Here is a 22,448-nt window from a genome sequence, read left to right on the forward strand (position 1 = left end):
GAGGGGTGGTGGGGGTCCTGGTTCTTTCTCCCCTCGATAACTGATGCAGGAAACTCATAATGCCAGTGTCAGTGCCATTTAAGCATGAATTGTTCTTGAGCTGTGTCTTTGCTGGCAGACGCATGAAGAAAATTGTTGCCCTCCCCAAACCCACCCACATACCATCTCGGTGCTTCAGACTGGCGGGTGGAAGCTTTTTGCCTTGGCTGCGGGCGTAGTCCTGAAGATTCGGGGCGCTGGAGGAGCCACCCAGCACTGTCGTGCTGAACAGCCCCGTGCACTGTGAGCCTGCAAGGCCGGGAGTGCATTAGTAGCCACGCAAAGCTGCAATTACCGCACAGAAGTACACACGACTTCACATGACAACATCAGGACACACATACACATAATCATTCAGAGCCACCACCCAGTGGCCACCTCTCACAACCACAGACAGCTATCACTACGGTCCATAGCCACGCTGGGCAAGCAGAGTGAGGAGTCTCCCGAAAGTCTGCTTGACGGATACAAGAGGCCACTACGAATACAGGGTTAGTCATATTAGGGGCGTCAAAGAGCTACTCAAGAGGGATAAACTGTGCTCTCTAGGTGGCTCCCAGGAATGTTCGAAGAACAGGTGGATTCCTCTTGCTCTCCCTAGACATAATTCAGTGCTCCTTATGCTCAAAATAGGGTTAGAAGAACCCAGAGATCGAGTCCCTTATATGTGTGAAAGGAAAGAACTTTGATTGGAACAAGAGACCAAGTTTTGAGTAGTCAACTCAAATACCAAGTTCTCATAAGTTCCAATTCCCCCTGTTTTTCATCCAACATTCCCTCCCTTCTGTTCTCCTTTAGCCTTTTTACCTTTCCCAAGAAAGTATGAGACTCACTAAATTTTTAAAGCTGGCATGGATTTAAAGATTGTCCAGTTCAACCTCTTGATTTTAGAGATGAAGAAACTGAGATTCAAAAAGGATGTCATTTGCTCAAGGTCATACAGTTTGTTTAGAGCTAAGCTGGACTATAATCCGGGTCTCCTAACTCTTAGGATCAACTGTATTGTTAGAAAGGAAATAATGATTTTTTTTTCATTGGGAAGAAACATAGCATTGTTTCTGAAGTGAAAATAGACACAGATTGAAAGGCATGTGAGGGCTCAGGTGATTTATGTAGAACATGCCTACTAACCGCTGAGCATCCTACTCAGGAAAACCTGATGAGCAGAAAAACAGCAAAACTCACATGCTTTTTCTGCTCTTGAAAGTTTGTTGTCTTGTAAGTCTTATGCTCATTGCCAGATGCTCACAATGTAAGTTCAAAGAAAGCAAAGAGACCTCTTGCCAATAAGAGGAGTAAACAAAACTTGAAAAATCCCTGAAGCAAGTAAATCAAGTGAGTCATGTCTCAAATCAAGAGTAGGGTTGGGCCCCTCCATGGTCCCCTCTCCTACCTACTACAGCCCACAAAGAGACAATGGGCAGGAGGAAACAAGATTAACATCGCAATTTGTGGGATCTTCTCCTCCACTTCTAGATCCATCTTAGCCAAGACCCCGGGTTTGGCATGGGAACTTGACATTCATATGGCAAATGGACAGAGGGAGAGGAGGTCAGTTTCCTTTGAGCCCATAGAGAAGGGATTTGCTTTCAGGGGCCCCAACACTTCAGGGTCATCACAGATATCAACAAGTTCAGATGGCTAATAACTTCCGCCCTGGAACCGTGCACCATTCCTCTATGTGGCATATTCTCCTACATTTCACGTGCAAACCACCTCTAGGATAGAGCTCAAGAGAGAGACAAGGATTGCTAAATGTCTGCTTTTCTTCAGAGAAGCTGAAGCTGGCTGGCTCTATCCCAGACCACCCCCAGGCTTTGTTCTACATTCACTTCCTCCACTGGGGGATTTTTCTGGTGTAGTCCTGCCAGTGCTGTACTGCTCAGCGTTGGATCATCTCAGCGGGTAGTCTGTACCTTAGCACCACCATCTGTCTACCGCACTCAGATCTCTGCGCTGTTCTTGACAGCACTGCCTCTTAACTGGGCCAGACATACCCATCCTCTTTCCCAGCCTACCTGAAACCCAGTCTTTTCTGGGGCTTCTGGGGGAAAGAATTCCATAGCACAGATCTAGACACTAGTCATTTGTTTTTCATGCACCAAACCATCTACTTCTTTCTAGGGCTCCAGAAGACAATCTACTCCCATACAATTAGCCTGGAAAGTTCCCCCAAACCCTTCTTCTCCTTGCTGGTCCAAATGCTGGCCATTTGGGGGCCAGGAAATTAGGTGCCAAAGAGAAAAGTAACAGAAAAATGAAAGCAGCACAATGGGACAAGATAGAAAAAACAGAGTCTAGACCCCACAACATGTGTCTAACTGCCAGGTCTGGGTCCTGGCTCACGGGCACTGTCCAAAGATAGCCCCTCCCAAGGACCACTCCCCACTCCCGAAGAATACAATACCCTCTTAGGCTTGGTCCTTCCTGTAGTCTGTGTTCTTAGGAAAGGTTGAATGATGTTCTCCACCCCTCTCCAGGAATCAAAAAAATCAAGAGACATTCCCTCAAAGTCCTGAGAGAAGCCTCTGCCACTACACCAGTCTCAGATTTGTCCCTCAATTTTCAGGAAGGAAGGAAAAAAAATTACAGGATTAGGAGATGATGAAGGGGAGGGCGTGGAGGTAGGAGGGGCCAGAGCAGGGATGTAATAAACACAGGTCTCAAAGGAAGACATAGCGCAAGTTTTCCAAACGAGGAACATGACCCCTATTGAGGTGGGGGTTGGGGGAGGGGGCTCACAAGTACATCTGTTTATAGCTTTGTCTCTGATGACTCTGAATGGTCACTGTCTCTATGGACCCTTAATGTCTGGGCTAGACTAAAGGGACAGATAAGGAATAAGAAGTGAAGCCAGAAAAATGCCCTCAGTCAAAGAAATGGGGGTTGGTGTAGAAAACCAAAATACAAACACCATCCTGGAATGGAGACAATCACCTGGGGTCAAACTTCACATCTGAATATGGTTTCTCCCACTACATCCTCCCCAGCCCCATCCAACAACTCCACCAACTAGAGGACCCGAATTCCCATGACTACGGTTTCCCACAATAAAACTCTAAAGAACAGACAGACACCCCTTCCCAACAATGGTCAGAGATGCTGGAAAGCCATACCTAGGCCGCTCTGCTTCATCTCTGTCGGTGGCCGTGAAGATGAGAAGAGTCGGTGCCCACCAGGCCTCGAGGAGGAGGTCTCAGAAAGCACCTGGGGAAAGAAGACTGTGTGAACACTGAGACACTTCAGCGGAGAAGTCTAAACCCAGGCCCTGAGTTCCTGCCCCTGTGAAACCAAGCAATGTCATAAAGTTTAAGAACCAGAGTACTTCTGTGGGAAAGAAGAATACAAAGTCTAAGAATGCGTTTTACAGAGGAAACTGCCCAGGGAACCCTTCTATACTAGAAAGTACTTCTGTTTCCAAGATGCCTGTCCCTGCAGCCCTCCAATCCCAAATCTGAGAAACCATTAGTCAACCATTCTCAGTTCTCAGCAGGGCACGGTTCCTTCATCTTTATATCCTTCCGCAGAACTCAGAAAGCCCATCACAATAGCTCAGCCACAGTAAGAAGTAAAGCCCGCCCATGCCCACTTCTTTCCACGGGACAGTTGTGGTTACAGCAACCATACTTAGTTTCTTTCTTTAAAAAAAAAAAAAAAAAAACTTATTTGGCTTCACTGGGTCTTAGTTGCATCGTGCTAGGTCTTCAGTCTTCATTGCAGCATGTGGGATCTACTTCTGTGACCAGGGATTGAACTCTAGCCCCCTGTACTGGAAGCATGCAGTCTTAGCCACTGGACCATAAGAAGTCCCCATACTTAGTTTCTTATTTGAACCAGAAGCCCTCCCCTCCACTCCTAGAGACATGAAATGAATTTCCAAAAAGCCTACAAGAGTTCAGTCACACAACCCCCAGCACACACCCTCCTCAGCAGCGTTCTGAGTCCCTAAGTCCCAGAAGGCAAAGACAAGGGCAATCAAGGAAGACGAGGTACACAGGGACACGTGTCCGCAGGAGGCCAAGTGCATGGTGGACACAGCCCGGGACTGTAGGCTGATGGTGGGGGAAGGCCAGGGGAGGTCCCCTGACCTCTGGTGGTGCCCTCCCCTCAAGGGGATTAGGTCCAGGCTCCCCGTGCACTCAATGTTCATGACCTGCAATCAGGCCGAGTGGAAAACCGGCCATGCCTCCTCACACCCCAGGCTCTCCAAAGCCTTAATGTCCACTGGGCAGAGACAGTTGTAGGGCCAGAGAGGACGATCACCTAGGGCATGGCTGCTATGAAGGTCACAGGTTTTTAAATTCTAAACCAGTCCAAACACATAAGAGAAGAAGGGACGAAGAGAAGGGTCATAGTTGATAAGAAAAAGACTACTGATGCCTATATTTATAAAACAAGGAGAGGAACTATTACTATGAAAAGGCTGCATGAACAAGCAGCAGAGAGAAGATTTTATTGCAAAGCTGAGGAGCATATCTTGGGCAACCATCAGCCTGAAGAGCCATGGTACAAGAAGAACCAGTAACTGAGAGATAGAAATCTGATGACAACAGGAAGCTTCCTGTAAGCCTGAAAGAAAGAAATCAGTTTCATCAGGTCGGGAAGATAACACACTGGGAGCTCTGCTTTGCCTGTGTCTCTTGACTGCTTAAATCAGAAGAAAAGGGGGTCCAGCACAACAGTGCCAGAGGGGCTGACGTGAATGGAGAAGACACTGGATGTGGAGGAGAAGTCTATTACTTGACAATTATATGTCATTCTGTCCAAGTGGTCTACCCACATGAGTCGGCAGGGTTCTAATGTACTGTGGATACTAAGTTAACATATCTTAAGGAGTGAATGATACATACCCCACCTAAAGAAATTGAGTATTCATGACCTCAAATCCACCTTAATGTAATCAGAAAGAAAAAGATGAGTCTAGGACAGAGGCTGTAGTTTGTCTTCTCCAAAATCTGAACCATGAACCTTTGGCTGAACCTATGTAAGCTAATCATAGATTCTTCTGACATACTTCAAAATGGAAAGGCCAGTTCCTCTAAGACAGATAACTGGTACCAAACCAAGTGAACAGATTCATCTGTCAAAGCAGGACCCACACCAGTCATGGTCCTGAGACAGGGCTAAATCATGGGGTCAAAGAGTGTCAATGAGCCAAAGAAGGAAAGGATCTCTCCAGGAAGAAAAGACCAAAACTTTGGTTTTTACCCCAGGATAAAATGTAAGATTTACAAAAATCCTTTCCTCTAGGCTAGAACCAGAGCTAGACACAAACTCCAAGCACAGCAGAACACAGGCCCAGGTTGATAAACCTCATCCAAACAAAGGGGAGACAGACAGAACTCCAGGCTTGATTCCCTTTCTGGAATGAGAGTATAGATAACTCTAAAGGGGTTAAATGAAAGTGCCATTTTTAGTAAAGTGATATTTACTACTATCAGAGCCATAATATTTACCCAAGACAGCAAGAAGATGGAGAGGGCTTGGCCTTTAATCAACTGGGGGGAATTGGGGGCAGGAGGAGAAGGGGACGACAGAGGATGAGATGGCTGGATGGCATCACTGACTCGATGGACGTGAGTCTGAGTGAACTCCGGGAGTTGGTGATGGACAGGGAGGCCTGGCGTGCTGCGATTCATGGGGTCGCAAAGAGTCAGACACGACTGAGCGACTGATCTGATCTGATCTGATTGTCCTCATTGCCAACTGTTTACTGAACATCTATATGATGATGAGTATTACTTGTATTCATATATTACAGATGAAAAAAATTGAGGCTTGGAGAAGCTGCCTGTCCAAGGTCACACAGCATCTATCAAAAGAGATTTTAGCCCAGAGTTCATGCTGTTTCTATTACATTCTCTTCATTTTCTTTTAAAGAACTGCCTTTTCAAATGCATCCAGAGGCCTCCTCCTCAATCTCATCTCTTGAAGTCCTTGTCTCTCAGATGGCCCTCACCAGCATCTCAGAAGGAGCCTCCAGCTTAAAGGAGCTTTATGGGGAGACCAGCTGTGAAAGTGACATTAAGGGTTACATATACATCAGGGGCAGGAGGACTCTGCTTAAGGTCCCGAGAATTCCACTGAAGGGATTCAGAGATTCACAGATATTGTCCCATGAGCATTTCTACTACTTCCTTCTCCCAGGCCCCTCCCATTACCTCCATGGAGCCGGCTTTGCGGTTACGAATGAGGGGTGATCTCTTTGGGAGGCCGGGGCCCTCAGAGGGCAGAGGCGAGGTCTGCAATGCTCTGTCTGGTTCATCTGATGCCTTCCCAGGGCACAGGTCCTCCACGCTGCCTTGGTCTGCTTTCCTCTCCTCATTCTACCCAACAGCAGGCACAGAAGGGAGAGGTGTTAATGGCCTCCAGCCTCCTACTCCAGTCTCTCCAATCCTTTCAACTTCCCTGTACTGTTTCCGAGTTTCCCACCACTTGGTTCCTAAATCCTCCCGTCCCAAATCCCAGCACTCTGACCCACCTCAGAAGAGGCTGGACGGAATCCACAGCCAGTGGGGGCACTGCCTTCTTCCTCGACACCTTTCACTCCAGGGCTGAAGTGCAATTCAACATGGAACCGCTCCTCCGACAAGGGATCCTACGGGGCATCACCAGAGGAAGGGGAAGTTAGCGAAGCTGAGTATGGTGGTGGAAGACCAGGCAGGGACAATGGAGAAACTCAAGAGGTCACATCCTCCTAGGGAGGGCTGAGGTTTCAGTGTCTCACCCTCCTCTACAGTAACAGCTCCCCACAGTCTAGTCTCATGGGATCCTCATGTCCTCACCTCCACGTGACTTTCCAACTTCCAGTTCTACAATGGAAGTAGAATGGGGAATCCCCCCCAACCATCTCCTACAGGAATTCAGCTTTGCTACAGTACACACAGCAGCACATTTAAAGGTATCTTTGGGGAGCCAGGTGAATAAGGTATATGTGTAACTGTTTGAGAGGAGAAACATTATTTTTTCTCATTATAACACCGTTCAAATTCCATGCCCTCCCTAATGTCAGAGCTCTGTTCTCTGGTATCTCTCTGACTCAACATCAACCCAGACCATGTCTTTCATTCCAGGGGGAACCTCCTGGACACGCTCTGCGTGCTGCACTTAGACACCACACGTAACTGGATTCCACAGATTCTAAGGATAAGAAAGTTTTCCCCTAAAAGGGGATGGAGGAGAAAGAAGGGGCCCCCTCCTCATCCTGCCCTGTTAGCTCCTCACCCGGGTGTTGTCCTCATAGAGCATGATGACAATCTGGGTCATGTAGTTGAGCTCTGAGATGGCACTGAGATATGCCAAAGCTCGCTGCCACTGTGTATCCTTGGTTTCCTGCCAAATGCGAGAAGAGGTGGGCCAGTGCCCAAGGACGAGGGCATCAGCAAATGGGCAGGGAGACATGGAAACTAGAGGAAGCTTGCAGTGAAAAAAATGAGGAGGAGAGTAAAAGAACGCTGGGACAGGAAGCTCATAGGCTGAGGGAAAAAGGAAGATCCTTACATCCAGAAGTCCCCCATAGCGGAAGACACTCAGTAGGGAGTGCACGTGGCTCTCACTGGTGAAGTAGAGACGTGTTCGAACATGGCGGCCTGGAGAGAGCACCCCTCGGGAGTACCTGAGACAACAGCCAGGTCACTCACACTGTCAGCCCATTGTCTTCCCGGCCCACCACAAACTCCCTCCTCCCGCCTCAAAGCCTCTCTCCTTTCCATCCCAGAACCCCCTTCCATTCTCGGTTCCCCAAGCGGTCCCGGCCTGGGTTCCTCCAGAGCTCCCTGACATGCCCCCTCCCTCCATCCAGCACCCCGCCCAGCCCTCCCTCACAGGGGATGCAGCTTGTTGACAGACTCATCCTCGTGGGTTCTCTGCAGGTCAAGCAGTATCTTCCGCAACAGTGGGAGACAGAAGCCCACGGCAATTTCCAGTTTCTCCTCCCGGCTGATCCCATATTCCTAGGGGCCACAGGCCAGGAATAAGCATCTCGACAAATCTCTTTTTCCTCTCACCTCATACTCCCAGGCCCAAGGTCATGCTTGTCTTCACCTCGGGTCTCGGGCTTCTTCCCAGTTCACCACATTCCTCCTCCCTAGGTTTCTCCCCAGTTAGCCTCTTCGGCTTCCTCAGAGCCAGTATTGTAGCAACTCAACTAATCCCTTCTCTAGCTTCTATCCCCTGGTCCCCACCGCATGCCTCCTTTCTGCCTTTTCTCTCCTTCCTGCCCAGTGCCCCTGGCCCCAGACTCGATCCCTTCCGTGAGACACACCTGGGGAATGACTACATCAGCCAGCGCCTTAGAGAGACGGAGCAGCTCTGCTGTGCCTTGAAGTCCCAGACTCCCATTGTGCTGTACATCATACTTGACACAGTCGTAGATGTCAGGGATCTTACTGATGTCATAGCGCCCACTCTTCTGCCGGAAGTCACGCTCCAGCTTGCTCCAACGCTGCAGCATCAGCTCTAGTGTCTCGCTGTGGTAGAGCTGCAGGTCTGGAAGGCGGACAGACAGTCAGAGAGAACCAGAGGCTTTACCTCTAACCGAAGGCCCTGGCACACCTGAAGCAGAGCTAGAGAGATGAGGATGACTTGTCTCAGACACGTAGGAGAGGGCACACGGTGGCCTGAGGAACCCATCCATACCCAAAACCCTGAAGACAGCAGTGTTCGAACTCACCTACAGACTTGGGGTCCTGCATCCGTTCCCGGATCTGGTGAGTGAGGTTTTCAATCAGGTCAAATACTTGATCACAGACCTTCACAGGATTCTGGATAACAGCCATGGAGCTGAGGAGGGAAGTGCTTCCAGTGGGAGCCAGCTGTGGAGAACAGAGACATGGAGAGCAAGACAGACTCAGTGCCAACTGCCCAGGCTCCTGTGCGCTCATCACAGAGACTGCCAGCAAACCGGCTCTGTCTGTCAGCTCGCTCCCACAAGCATTCCCAGGCTTCTGGGAACACTAGCAGTTCCAGTGAGGGGACTGGCCTAGCATACAGCTACCTGAGAATGGGTCATCTTTAAAGTTTTGAAGTCCAAGGAAATAAAAGAGATCTAGGTCTTCTTGGGGCTTCTAAAATACTCAGAGAAAATGCTGGGGAATAAAGATTCAATGCAAATCCCCAGAGAATGTTTTCATGAGTGGATAATAGAAATGACATTATCTTATTCCTCTAAACAAGGTGCTAGCTTGAACCTAGAGCAGAGATGCCGCCTCAGAACTAAGTCCAACTCAAGCATGTAGGATGGTCCCAGTCAATGAAGAACGGGGAGAGGGCGAGGAGACCGCAGGTGGAATGCACGCATTCTACCTCACTCCTCACAGGTTCCATTCTTGCTGGCCAAGGGTAGCGAGGCAAAAAGGAAAAGATGCCTTAGCATTTTTTGATTTGACATTGAGCAATGACTTGGAAAATAAGGTAGCAAGGTCCTGCCCCTTTATCGAGGCCTGCTCAGAGAAGAACACAGAAAATGCTATTCTCTAGAACAGATCCTAAGCATCCGGGCAACTTTAAGAAGGACCCTGGAGAGAGGTCTCAGAAGAAGCTGAACCTGCCACCACCTTGATCTTGGACTTCCAGCTTCCAGGACTGTGAGAAAATAAATATCTGTGGTTCAAGATAAAAAAAAAAAAAGAAAGAAAGAAAGACCCTAAGCAAGACCAGTTGAGCCTAGAATGGTGAGTGAGAAGATAAAAATGGTTTTTGTCTTAAGTTACTGAGTTTGGGGTGGTTTTTAATACAGCAGTAGACAAATTGAAAAATTCTTTTATTGAAAATCCTTGGGATCAGCTGTGTTTTGGAACTGAGAATTTTTTGGACTTTAAGAAGTTAATACAGAGCATATGCCATATGTTAGATAATACCTCCAGCAGGGCCTAGGTCATAACCAAACACTGTTCTATTTCTGCAGCAAAATGTATATGATTATTTTACACAAGATGGGATAAACAGGGATTAGAAAGAGTCTTATCATGTTGGGTTTTGCTGCCAAAGGAGTATCTTCTTTTTAAATTTATTTATTTTTGGCTGCGCTGGGTCTCTGTTGCTGGGCTTTCTCTAGTTGTGGTGAGCAGGGGCAACTCTCTGGTTGTGATGCATGGGCTTCTCACCGCGGTGGCTTCTACTGTCTCAGAGCACAGGCTCTAGGGCATGCGGGCTTTAATAGCCGCAGCGCTCAGGCTCAGTGGTTGCCGTTCCCTGACTTGAGAGCACGGGCTCAGCAGTAGTCACGCATGGATTTAGCGGCTCTGAGGCATATGGGATCTTCCTGGATCAGAGACTGAATCTGTGTTCCCTGCACTGGCAGGTGAATTCTTAACCAATGGACCACCAGACTTCCCTGCCAAATGAGTCTTGGTGGCAAGGTTATAAAAATCTTTCTGATTTTCAAAATTCTAGATGACAGATTGTGGACCCATACTTACCTCAAAGGGTGGGCAAGGATTAAATGACTGAATGTATGGAAAGCATGTGAAACAGTGCCTGGCACATCATAAGTACCATTACTGATGGCTATTATTTAAAATTCTAGGACTTTGGAAGTGGGGTGTATTGGGCACAAAAATAGGGACAGCCTGACCTGATTGTAATCCTCAGGGCCAAAGGGCGCATCCTGCTGCAGAATGTGATGTAGCCGAGCCTTCACACGGTGCTGGCAGCTGCTCAGGGAATCCCCATCGCTGTCCAAGAGCCCGTTCATGTTGGCACTCTTCACCATTTGTACCAAAATGGGTGTCAACTCCCCTTCTAGAGCCAGAAGGCCCTGGAGGGAAAGCACGAAGTCCATCAAGTTTTCCTTCTATTCCACTTCCCCTAGGCTTCGATGGTCCCAGAGATCAAATGGGAGCTGGCTTGGGGGAGCTGGGGTGCAGATCAAGGGACCCATCCCATTAAATATTCTCAGTAGCATAGGATGTAGTCATACACAAGCAGAAACTCCTCTGAGTTGGCACACAAATCCTCTGAAATTTCCTGACTAGTTCTCCAAACTGTGCTTCTCTACCTAATGGAAGCTGGGACTGTGGGAGAACTAGAGTGAGCACCTTAGCAAAGGCTGCGGCAGTCATCTGGACACGGCCCTCATCGGAGGCGTAAATCTTGAGATCGTGGCGGAAAGTGCTATGGAGACGAAGCAGCCCACAGCCAGGAAAGCCAGCATAGTCACCTGGGGGCAAAGGGAAGACCAGAAATGGACAGCTATGCACACCCAAGAATGCGCCTTTCCCCTTTAACCTCCCCAATACCTCTGTCCCTTTGTTTCCTCAACTTACTCTCTAATCATCGTATCTCAGCCCTGCTATGTATCTACACCTCCCCGGCCCCCGCCAGACACTCACCCTGTCCTCCAGGGTACATGCAGCGGAAAGCTCGCCCCAGTTCCTCAGCCTGAACACGGCCAGCCGGGGTCAGTTCTCCACCCCACTTCAGTACCAGCAAGAGGGATGGGGCCAGGGCCTCCCGCTGTGTATCTGCAGGAATAAGAGGGAGTGAACAGGTCTAGACCTAAGGAAAACAGTGTGTGCTTAGTCACTCAGTGGTGTCTGACTCTTGCAACCCCATGGACTGCAGCCCACTAGGCTCCTCTGTCCATGGGATTTCCCAGGCAAGAATACTGGAGTGGGTTGCCATTTCCTCCTCCAGGGGATCTTTTCGACGCAGGGATTGAACCAGCATTTCCTGCATTGCAGGCAGATTCTTTACTGTTGAGAAAGTGTGGAAGCACAAGGAAAACAGTGGGGACATCTAAATGCTAAGTCTTCTGAGGAGCCCAGAAAGGTGATTTGGGAGAGAGGTCATCTAAAGGTTCAAGAATAAAAGATGTGAGTAGTAAAGGAAAGAACTGTTATGCCTCACCTTGCCCCTCATTAGAAGCTTTTACTCCATGAGGGTAGTAAGTCAGCTGCACCTTCCGGTTGATGCCTGAGAAGTGACCGTACCTGCAGGATAAACTCACAGTTTGCTTTCTACCCCAGCGCCCAATTCTTATGGCTATTGACACCCTTTTTCCTATTCCCTTTCTCACATCTCCAGCACAGATTTTAACTGCTCCAATTTCCCCGTCTTCTCCTCGATCTCACCACCTGGTTCTTTCTCCAGTTCAGCCAATAGCAGCCGTGTGATGTCCAGCACCTCCTGGAGGAAATAATAGGGTGTCCACGCAGGAGGCCAAGTCCTGGCTGGCTAGGCTTTCATCCTGGCCTCTGTCTTTTCATAGCACTGCTCCTGCCAGCCAGATTCATCATCTTACCTGTAGCTGCTCTGGCCGCTTCAGTTTTAATTTCCCTGTCTTGTAACCACCATGTTTTTCAAATAGACTAAAAAATCTGAAGAAAGGAGGAGAAGCTTCAGTAAGGGCTGAGAAAGGCAAAAAACCTCTGGGAGGTGCCCCTCCCCATTTCCCTTACAAAAACCTATTTGTCTAGATTAGAACACTTGGCTTTTTACCTTGGGTGTGTCACCTCCATCTTCATCTTCTGCTTGGGTGTACGATCCCCATGACGAATGATTGCAATGACACAACGAAGTTCCATCCTAAGACAGGGAATGCTGTTAGAGACACTTCCCCATCCCACCCCACACCGCCACCCATTTCATCCTACTCGCCATGTCAAAGAACACAGGAAAGACTATCTGAGATGAGGAATACAGGTAGGCTCCACCGGTCAGATGGCACAGGGGCAGGAAGTGACCACTGGTCTGACTTAGATGTCTTAAGTGGTTACTCCAGATTTTTAATTTTTACTTTTGCTCACATAGTGCCAGAAGTGGTAGGGACAATGGGAATGTCCTCAGCCTCCATGGGGATGGACCACGGGATCTGGAACTGTGGGGCAAGCTCCCGCATTATGGTGTTCCTAGAAGGGGAAACATGAAGAACCCACGTGAATATGAATGAACCAGAGCTACACATCTGAATGAAGTTCAAAAAAACTAACAATATGTTAATATAAAATCTAAATACATGCAAAAAAAAAATCCCTATATTTGTAATAAAGATTGTGTTTACCTCTGGGTGGGAGGGGAGGGGATGTTATTAGTAAGGGTTATGTAGGGGCTTCAATTCTATGTGCTTGCTTTTTTTGTTGTTGTTGCACCACACAGCTTGTACGATCTTAGTTCTGTGACCACGTATTGAACCTGGGCCCTCAGCAGTGAAAGTGCCAAGTCCTAACCACTGGGCTACCAGGGAATTCCCTCAACTATACTCTTAATATTTTATTTCTTAAGCTCAATGGTGAATATACCGATACTCACCATAGCCATCATTCCTTAAACATTTTTTAATGTTTTACATATTAAAAAGTCAAGTTGAGAGACAGTGTTATGGTATGATCACATTTAGCACAATGAATGGTCTGTTTATATACAGAAGAAAAAGACATATTGTTATGTCTAAAACAGTTAACAGTAATTCCCTGTGGGGAGAGCCATGTTGGGAAGGCAAGAGAGTTGAGGAGCCCTTTCTCTACTTTCCTTTTTCACTTTTAAATCATTTTTACAGCATTTAAAGTACAGGCAGACCTCAGGGACATTGAGAGTTCAGTTCCAGACCACTGCAATACAGTGAATATCTCTATAAAGTGAATCACAGGAGTTTTCTTGTTTGGCAGTGGATATGAAAGTTACCGTAGTCTAGTAAGTATGCAATAGTATTATGTATAAAAAAAACAATATACATACATTAATTAAAAAATACTTTATTGCTAAAAAGTGCTAACCATTATCTGAGCCTTCAGCAAGTTCTAATCTTTTTGCAATAGTAACATCAAAGATCACTGATTGCAGATCACTATGACAAGCATAACAAGAAAAATACTGTGAGAATTGCCAAACTGTCACACAGAGACATGAAGTTAGGAAATGCTGTTAGAAAAATGGTGAAAATAGACTTGCTCAAAGGTTGCCACAAACCTTCAAAATGTAAAAAAACACAATACCTGCAAAGTTCAACAAAACAAGGTGTCTTTAAAGTAAAACTTTGCTATTCTCCTCTTTAAGCCCATTCTCCCCAGCCCAGACCACTGTGTCCCTTACCCTAGAATCTTGGCACAATCATCATAGTATTTCATTGAATTCTTGACAAAACTGAAGCCATTGACATCACACACAAAGGAGTGACCATTGGCACGGAGGAGATCAAAACCACAAACTGTTTGCTGCAAGGGGAAGAAGGGAAGATGAGAACAAGAGGGCCACGCTTCCTTCTCAGCTTCGCCCCACCAACCTCTCCCTCATGCCACAGCCCCTCCCCTGCACCCCTCCTGCTCCTGCACAACCTCCCTACCAAGGGGCCTCCCTTCACCTTAAAAGCTACGCAGACTTTCCTGGCCACCAGCTTTTCCATGGCGGTCAGCATGACTGGATATCGAATCTCTTTTCCCTCACTGTCTCGTTCAACCTTCCCATCCAAAGCTGGAGATTTTCTGGCTTCAGCATGGGCATAGTCTGGCCCCACTGTGTACACCTGCAGGTACATAGCATCACTGAGTATGCCCACAGCTCACCCTGTATATGAGAAGGCAATATGAGCGTCATATCTGTAGGCTAGTTTCCCAGGAAACATAAACAAAACAAACAAATCCCCTGAGTATTAAGAACAAGAAGACTGACTTTTTTTTTTTTTTAACTGAGATGGAACTTCAGTATCATTATGAAAGTTTCTCCATGGGACTCTAAAACTATTGCCTAGTCCTTACTAAGAAATAACTTACCAACGTTATTCCATTTTTCACATTACCCTTGCCCTCACTCTGATAGTGACAATATAAATACCTACTTCCCCAATCCTTGTCTTCACCTGCATATGAAAGCCAATCCCATTCACACTTTATTTTCTATAACTGCTTCCCTACACTTCTACTTGCTTCACAAGCACCCCACCCCACTCAGACATTTATAACCTCTTAAATCCCCATATCCACCATAACCTTGACATCTGTGCCATCTGTTGGCATAAACTCCTCATAGATGTATGAGCCTGTCTTTCGGACGCTGCTCTCTGGAGAGTAAACACTGCTTCGGCTGCCAATCTTCAGGAGAAAAAGGAAGGGGAAGGAAAAAAAAAAAGGTTGCCTCTAACTTGTCCCCAAGTCTTCCAGCTTCCCTTCCCACAACTTCATTCTTGCTCATCTACTTTTCTGCCTCCCCGGATATCTCCCACACCTTACGGAAGAGGCGCTGGCTTCCTCCTCCAGCTGAGCTGGGGTAGTAGATGTAAACGTTGTGGTCCTCTGCACTCACGGGCTTCTCCACAAAGGGCTTGGGGAAGACGGCTCCATTTACCTCCACCTGGTCTTCACCCTCTATCAGGTTGCACTCTGAAAGGTCGGTGTGTGGTCATTCCTAGGGCCCAAGAATGCTTCCAACTCCCAACTTCTCTGAGTTTTAATCTCCATCACCCTCAAATTTCTATGACCATACTTTAATAATAGATATGGTAACTAACATCTGTATACGAGGTCTCAGATTCTGTCCAAAGACCCATGGCTCTAGCTCTACCCGTAGTCCAGTAACCAAAGCCTCACAGAGACAGGCGGCACATAGCTGTCTCAAGAATGGAGAACTGGGCTCAGTCACAGAAAGCGGGGCAGCGTAGGACTGGACAAGGCCAGGTACTCACCCTCAGGCCGGGCAGGGTCACGGTTGAGCACAGCGTATCGAGGCAGGTCAATACCCTCCTCCTGCAGGATCCGGTACACCTCCCTCCTGTTACCCCCGAATAAATTAGCTGAGAGAGGTGGGGGCAGGTGACAAGGGGAGAGGCTAGGGATTTCATTCACTCAGGAATTGGGAGACACCCGTGTATAGAACTCAAGAGGGTTTGGTATAACAATTCGGCATGTTTGTTTGACTCTGCCCCTCCCAGAGTGGGTTCTCTAAAACAGGCGTGATCTCGGGGCTGCCCATCCCCCCAGTCAACAGAAAGCTGTACCTATCCTGGATGTAATACTGCATAGCCAGGTCATTGATAAGAAAAGGGTTTCGAAGCTTGGAGTAAGCAACAGCTTTGTCCAGGGGAAAGCCTGGGATGGAGAGAGGAAATAGAGAGGTGGAAGAAAGAAGGAGAGAAACAGTGAGAAAACAGCAAGAGAAACAGAGAAATGTGTTAAAGCTATTCGTTGCCACTGAGCTCCACAACCCGTCCAACCCAGCACTCATCCTCCTGCCCAACTTCGCAAGTCTAGAAAATCCATCAGGAAAAAAGCAAAACAGAAACTACTTGTAGGGTCCTTCCAGAGACCGATTTTGTCAGAGATCCGAAGAAACTTACAGAGCTTTCCTGAGGTTTGAATATGGGCTTTACACTAACCCCAGCAACTTCTCCAAGATGTAGGAAAAGCAAATCCCTTTGCACTGTTCTCTAGTGTCGGGAAGAGAGGACGACTTCTTTACTATTTGACAGTAAGAGCCTCATTTCCCAGTCCAGCATTCCCAACACCACTCCTTCCCATTTTCCTTCACAGACACCAACCTTTGGAGTGGAAGGAGATGAGGCAGTGGCAGGATGGCCAGTTTTCCACAGGTTCATTGAGGATCACGTCTTCTCCCAGGATGATAACAGTCAGGTAGTCAAACCTGCAGAGTCGCTCTAGGATCTGGGTCATTGGCTTGGACTTGGATTTCTTGGTCATGGCACAGATGCCAACAATGATCTGAGGTTCAGGAGGCTACCAGGAGGAAGTGCCATCAGGAACTTAGGAACTTCTCACCTGAACCGCCTTTAGCAGGGAACACTGCCTCATCATCTCCTTAGGGCAGAGTTTCTTGTCAGGACTTTGGACTTAGGGGGTCAAGGTTGTCTCCTAACTCAGGCCTAGACTGGGGTTCCTGCAGGGATTCCTCCTGCCACAGTGCAATACGTATACTCAGGCAGAAGAGTCAGAGAACCAATAATCATGAGACAACAGGAGGCGGACACAAGCAGAGGGGCTTCAGGGAGCGGCAGTCTAACCAGTCTCCACTGCCCTTCCCTTTCATCAAGAGGGCCTGTTTGTGACAGGGAGTCTAAGCATTTGGGAAGATTGGGAGGAGGTGTCTTAATCCTATGGAATCTCCACTATGGCGGGGGTCCCAACACCAAGTGACATCATGCCCCCTAATCTTACCACTTCATCCTCCTCATCCTCAAGGAGCTCGCTGTCACTCTCTTCTGGCCTCATGCCGAGTCCACGGGTGCCCAGCCCCTCATCTCCAGCTCCGAGGAAGAAGTGGGCTGTGGCACTCTCGCCCTCACTGGCCGGCAGTGACCACATCCCCGCCGGAGCACCCACTCATCCCGCCCTGAAATGGAGGGGATCCCCTTTAGCTCAGAATCCAAGTCCCACAGTAGAGGGTGGGGGTGGGGGATGGGGAATGAGAAAATAAGAGGGAAATACAAGGGGAAACAGGAAACAAAGCTACAGTGACAAGGATCAACAGGGAAGGAGGCACATGGGCTGTGACTGGCAATGACTAAAGATCCCCAAGAGAAAATCAAGGTTTCCCTTTTTTTCCCTGCTCACCCCACCCCTAACCAGGAGCCTGGGATGAGAATTACTGGATTAACCCTTACCGTGCTGGCATGTCCCTGATTCTGCCAGCAAGAAAAATCATTAACTCCAGCAGCAAATGCGAAAGGCAGTTCTTCATGGAGGGCCACTGTTGATTCCTACCATAAGAAAAGAAGGTTAGAATGACATTTCAAGTTCAGATTCACTCGAAATCTTCCCAGCCCTCCTCTACCTCCCAACGGCAAAAAGCAGAGACATCGCTTTGCCCACAAAGATTGGTGAAGTCAAAGCTATGGTTTTTCCAGGAGTCATATATGGATGTGAGAGTCGGACCATAAAGAAAGCTGAGCATCAAAGAATTGATGCTTTTGAATTGTGGTGCTGGAGAAGACTCTTGGGAGTCCCTTGGACTGCAAGGAGATCAAAATAGTCAATCCTAAAGGAAATCAACATTCATTGGAAGGACTGATGCTGAAGCTGAAGCATGCTGAAGCTAAGCTCCAATACGTTGGCCACCTGATGCGAAGAGCTGACTCATTGGAAAAGACCGTGATGCTGGGAAAGACTGAGGGCAGGAGGAGAAGTGGGTGACCGAGGATGAGATGATTGGATGGCATCACCAACTCACTGGATATGAATTTGTGCAATCTCCAGGAGATAGTGAAGGACAGGGAAGCCTGGCATGCTTCAGTCCAGGAGGGGCGTCACAAAGAGTCGGAAATGACTTAGCAACTGAACAACAATAACAATTCAAGAGCAGAGGAATGAGAGAGCTCAGTTGCTTTTGCTCTTCACCTCTATCTTCGTTCCTACCAAGGACTAACTCAAAAAAAACATTGATTGATTGATGAGGGCATTGATTGATATGTTCTAAGCATTGTATAAGAACATTAAAATCCCTTTGCCCTGACTCTCCTTCATCTACTTTACCTTAAAAGAAAGACACCCAATTCCAGAAAATCTGTTCAAGAAAAAAGGTCTAGTGCTATTTGGGAAATTCAGGATACAGGCATCCACACAACAGGCCCCAACCCATTCTCAAACTGAAATTTCAATTTTCTCTCCACCGTCATAGGGTACACAGACACAAGGCTGGTCTAGGCCAAGGTCCTTCATAACAGAAGTTACAATAAGGGAAAAAAAAAAAAATCCTACCTAGAGCCATTATCAGTGAGAATTTTTTTTTTTAATAATTTTATTTATCTGTTTTTGGCTGTGTTGGGTCTTCCTTGCTGAGAGGGCTTTTCTCCAGCTGCGGCGAGTGGGGGCTACTCTCTAGTTGCAGTTCGAGGTTCTCATTGCAGAGGCTTTTCTTGTCGTGGAGCATGGGCTCTACGGCGCAAGGGCTTCAGTAGCTGCAGCATGTGGGCTCCGTAAGTGCAGTTCCTGGGCTCTAGAGCACAAGTTCAGTTGTGACAGGCGGGCTTTGTTGCTCCGTGGCTTGTGGGATCTTCCCAGATCAGGGATAGAACCCGTGTCTCCTGCATTGGCAGGCAGATTCTTTGCCACTGAGCCACCTGGGAAGCTCTGGTAATATCTTAAGAGTTAAAATTGAATTAGAACAACCTGGAAGTTCCACTTTTGTACACATATAGAAGTAGTGGTTCTTAACTAACTGTGATTATACTGTGCAATAAACAATTGTCAGGAGACACTTTTGGTTATCACAACTCGGCAGGTGCTATTGGCATCTACTGAGTAGAGGCCAAGGATGCTGCTGAAAATTCTAAAAGGCATAGCATATACCTCCACAACAAAGAATTGTCCAGTCCAAAATGTGAGTGGTGCCGGGGCTGAGAAACTCCCTGTAGGGAAATTTTCCCACGTAAGAAGACATGTACAAGAATATTCATAACCTACTGTTGGTAAGGGTAAAACCTAAGAACAATTCAGATGTCAAAAGTTAAAGAATGATAAATATAATGTAGTATACACAAATGGTTGACTAATAGCAATTATTAAAAATGAATCAAGGGCAGGGTTCCCTGGTGGTCTAGGGTTAAGAATCCATCTGCCAAAGCAGGAGACTTGGGTTCTATCCCTAACCCAGGAAGACCCCACGTGACTCTGAGCAGCTGAGCCTGTGGGCCACAACTATTGAGCCTGTGCTCTCGAGTCTGGGAACCGCAACTACTGAGCCCATGGGCCACAACTGCTGAAGCCCGTGTGCTGTAGAACCTGTGCTCTGCAACAAGAGAAGCCGCCACACTGCAACTAGAGACAAGCTCCCACTCCCCACAACTAGAGAAAAGCAAAGAAAACCCGCACTGCCTCCCCACAAAAAAAGAGAGAACTGGGGGATAAATTAGGAGCTTTAAGATTAAGATATACACACTGCTGCTGCTATGCTGCTAAGTCACTTCAGTCGTGTCCGACTCTGTGCGACCCCACAGACGGCAGCCCACCAGGCTCCGCCGTCCCTGGGATTCTCCAGGCAAGAACACTGGAGTGGGTTGCCATTTCCTTCTCCAATGCATGAAAGTGAAAAGTGAAAGTGAAATCACTCAGTCGTGTCTGAGTCTTAGCGACCCCATGGACTGCAGCCTACCAGGCTCCTCCGTCCATGGGATTTTCCAAGCAAGAGCACTGGAGTGGGGTGCCACTGCCTTCTCCATACACACTACTATATATAAAATAACTAAACAACAAGGACCAACTGCATAGTACAGGGAACTATACTCAATATCTTGTAATAATCTATAATGAAGGGACTTTCCTGGTGAGTCAGTGCCTAAGACTCTGCTCACAATGCAAGTAGCCCAGGACTGATCCCTGATCAGGGAACTAGATCCCACGTGCCACAACTAAAGATTCAGAGTGCTGCAACTAAGACCTGGTGCAGCCAAAAAACAAACAAACAAATAAAAAAACCTATAATGGAAAAGAATCTGAAAAAAGTATATATATATATGTGTGTGTGTGCATACATATATATATGGATATATATATATATGGATCATTTTGGTGTACACCTGAAATTAACACATTGTAAATTATCCTTCAATATTTAAAAAATGAATCAAAGCTATATAAAACATGAATAGCTTCCAAATGCAAACTGCAGAAATATACATGAAGGACAATTCTACTTGTACAAATAAAAATACTACAAATGTTTATGACTGCATACATAATTAGATACATCTGTTAATACTAAATCGTGGGAACAGAAGTACCTGTTATTCTTTTCTCCCAAAATGAAATTGAGTCATATCATCAATTTTCTACGTTCTGCAAAAGTTCTCAGAAATACTGACCAATGGATCTAATGAAAGCCACAAACTCCGTTAAGTAGTAAATGGAATCATTTAGTCTTATAGACTTGTACAGTAGTCCTCAATAATTCCTTTCTGTATTTTTATTTTAAATCCTTACCCTTCACGTGAACTCTGAAGCTTTGATTAGAAAGCCACAGCTAATCTTTATACAGATCCTGACCTTTCTAGTCTTCACCACCTGCTTTTCTCTGTTGTTCCACCACCAGACAACGCTCTCCTTAGACTTAACATTTCCAGTTGTGCACCGCAGGTCTTACACATACACACCCCTCCTGATTACAGGCTATTTCTTTGAATTCCATTCTAGTGACCTGACCCAGTTTCCATGACTTGTGACATTCTCAAGGTCCCTGTACAGTTTAAGCAAGCCGAAGTTTGTGGCAGGCTTTATCCTTTCTCCGAAGCAGGAGCTTTTTCTATGTCTAAGATTCCTAACCCTTCACCCTTTCTGCCACTAAGCCCTTCCTGGTTTGCTACTGAATGTACACTATCACATTCTTGAAGTTCTATTTTAACTCTCTAACAGGAGATGGTAATAGAATAGCAAAGGAAAATGTGTTCACAAATGTGGAGCTGAAGGAACATGAAAGGTCTAAATTCATAGTTAACAAAGCAGAAATAGAAGCCTGACAGAAATAGCCATGAAATAAGCCAGGATTTATTTAGATGTACCTCTGGGAGAAGCTGGGCTTTAACACGGTGTTCCAACAGCCACAGCAGGTTTCTGTGCTCTTCTCCCCTTCCTCCTCTCTCTTTCCTAATACTTTGTTGCAAAAGAAAACTTCAGACCCTACACTCAGCTAAAGGGCAAGTCTTACTGGGGCAATGTGGAAGGGAGAGAGGGAGGGAGGGAGGAGACAGTAGGTAAGGACAGGGAGGGGCAGGGGCACAATCTCCTCAGGAACATCTATGTCAAACTGGATCTAGAGAAGGGATGTGTTTTCCCTGGTGGCTCAGATGTTGAAGAACCTGCCTGCAACACAGAAGACCCAGGTTTTAAGAGAGGGGATAGAAGGGAGGGTTCTGTGCCATGCTTAGTCGCTTCTGACTCTTTGTGACCCTATGGACTGTAGCCTGCCAAGCTCCTCCATCCCTGGAATTCTCCAGGCAAGAATACAGGAGGGGATACCCTATCCCTTCTCCAGGGGAATCTTCCTGCATTGCAGGCAGATTCTTTACCCGCTGAACTACCAGGGAAGCCCAGAAGGGAGGGTAGGTGGTTTAGTCCCTAAGTTGTGTCCGACTGTTTGTGACCCCATGGACTGTAGCCTGCCAGGCTCCTCTGTCCAAGGGATTTCCCAGGCAAGAATACTGGAGTGGGTTGCCATTTCCTTCTCCAGAGGATTTTCCCGACCCAGGAATCAAACCCAGGTCTCCTGCATTGTGAGCAGATTCTTTACTGACTGAGGGAGGGTAAACTGTGTTAATTTCTTTCTCCCTTAGAATTTAGGGCTGCTTGCCTAGTCCTCTAATTTCTTTAACCACCATGCACTTGTTGCAGGGCCCCATTAGTGGTGAAAGAGAAACGTCAGTACAGAGTCCAGGCAGAAATCTTTCCAACACAGTTAAAACTCCTCAGACCATCAACACTGTCTTCTTCAACAGTGGACCCCTTAGTTCCTACTTGATACAGGTTTTGTTTGTTTGT

At 47.0% G+C, this 22,448-nt stretch overlaps 1 protein-coding gene across 15 annotated transcripts in view; it reads right to left on the bottom strand.

Annotated features, from left to right (window-relative positions):
• Positions 1–22,448, bottom strand: part of PPIP5K1 (diphosphoinositol pentakisphosphate kinase 1) — a 40,117-nt gene that overhangs the window by 16,786 nt on the left and 883 nt on the right. For 5 of the 15 annotated variants that reach the window (XM_019983590.2, XM_019983586.2, XM_019983589.2 and 2 more), the window contains exons 2-27: positions 17,585–17,680; positions 17,139–17,313; positions 16,505–16,700; positions 15,965–16,055; positions 15,653–15,738; positions 15,196–15,350; positions 14,961–15,062; positions 14,336–14,497; positions 14,068–14,189; positions 12,786–12,887; positions 12,478–12,564; positions 12,281–12,356; positions 12,056–12,165; positions 11,887–11,969; positions 11,370–11,501; positions 11,076–11,197; positions 10,613–10,795; positions 8,711–8,852; positions 8,303–8,526; positions 7,864–7,991; positions 7,540–7,654; positions 7,264–7,371; positions 6,521–6,637; positions 6,201–6,365; positions 3,156–3,246; positions 163–288 (exon numbers count right to left, since the gene is read on the bottom strand). In XM_019983590.2, the coding sequence (XP_019839149.2) occupies positions 163–288; positions 3,156–3,246; positions 6,201–6,365; positions 6,521–6,637; positions 7,264–7,371; positions 7,540–7,654; positions 7,864–7,991; positions 8,303–8,526; positions 8,711–8,852; positions 10,613–10,795; positions 11,076–11,197; positions 11,370–11,501; positions 11,887–11,969; positions 12,056–12,165; positions 12,281–12,356; positions 12,478–12,564; positions 12,786–12,887; positions 14,068–14,189; positions 14,336–14,497; positions 14,961–15,062; positions 15,196–15,350; positions 15,653–15,738; positions 15,965–16,055; positions 16,505–16,700; positions 17,139–17,285 (3,172 nt within the window). In that variant the 5' untranslated portion in view covers positions 17,286–17,313; positions 17,585–17,680. Of the gene's footprint in view, positions 1–162; positions 289–3,155; positions 3,247–6,200; positions 6,366–6,520; positions 6,638–7,263; positions 7,372–7,539; positions 7,655–7,863; positions 7,992–8,302; positions 8,527–8,710; positions 8,853–10,612; positions 10,796–11,075; positions 11,198–11,369; positions 11,502–11,886; positions 11,970–12,055; positions 12,166–12,280; positions 12,357–12,477; positions 12,565–12,785; positions 12,888–14,067; positions 14,190–14,335; positions 14,539–14,960; positions 15,065–15,195; positions 15,351–15,652; positions 15,739–15,964; positions 16,056–16,504; positions 16,701–17,138; positions 17,314–17,584; positions 17,681–18,677; positions 18,698–21,472; positions 21,563–22,448 lie in introns of those variants that run through there. The other 10 variants (XM_070775528.1, XM_070775527.1, XM_019983585.2 and 7 more) reach the window with 6 other exon arrangements.

The sequence above is a fragment of the Bos indicus genome, chromosome 21 (genome assembly GCF_029378745.1).
Source record: "Bos indicus isolate NIAB-ARS_2022 breed Sahiwal x Tharparkar chromosome 21, NIAB-ARS_B.indTharparkar_mat_pri_1.0, whole genome shotgun sequence".
In the NCBI taxonomy this organism is placed as follows: domain Eukaryota; kingdom Metazoa; phylum Chordata; class Mammalia; order Artiodactyla; family Bovidae; genus Bos; species Bos indicus.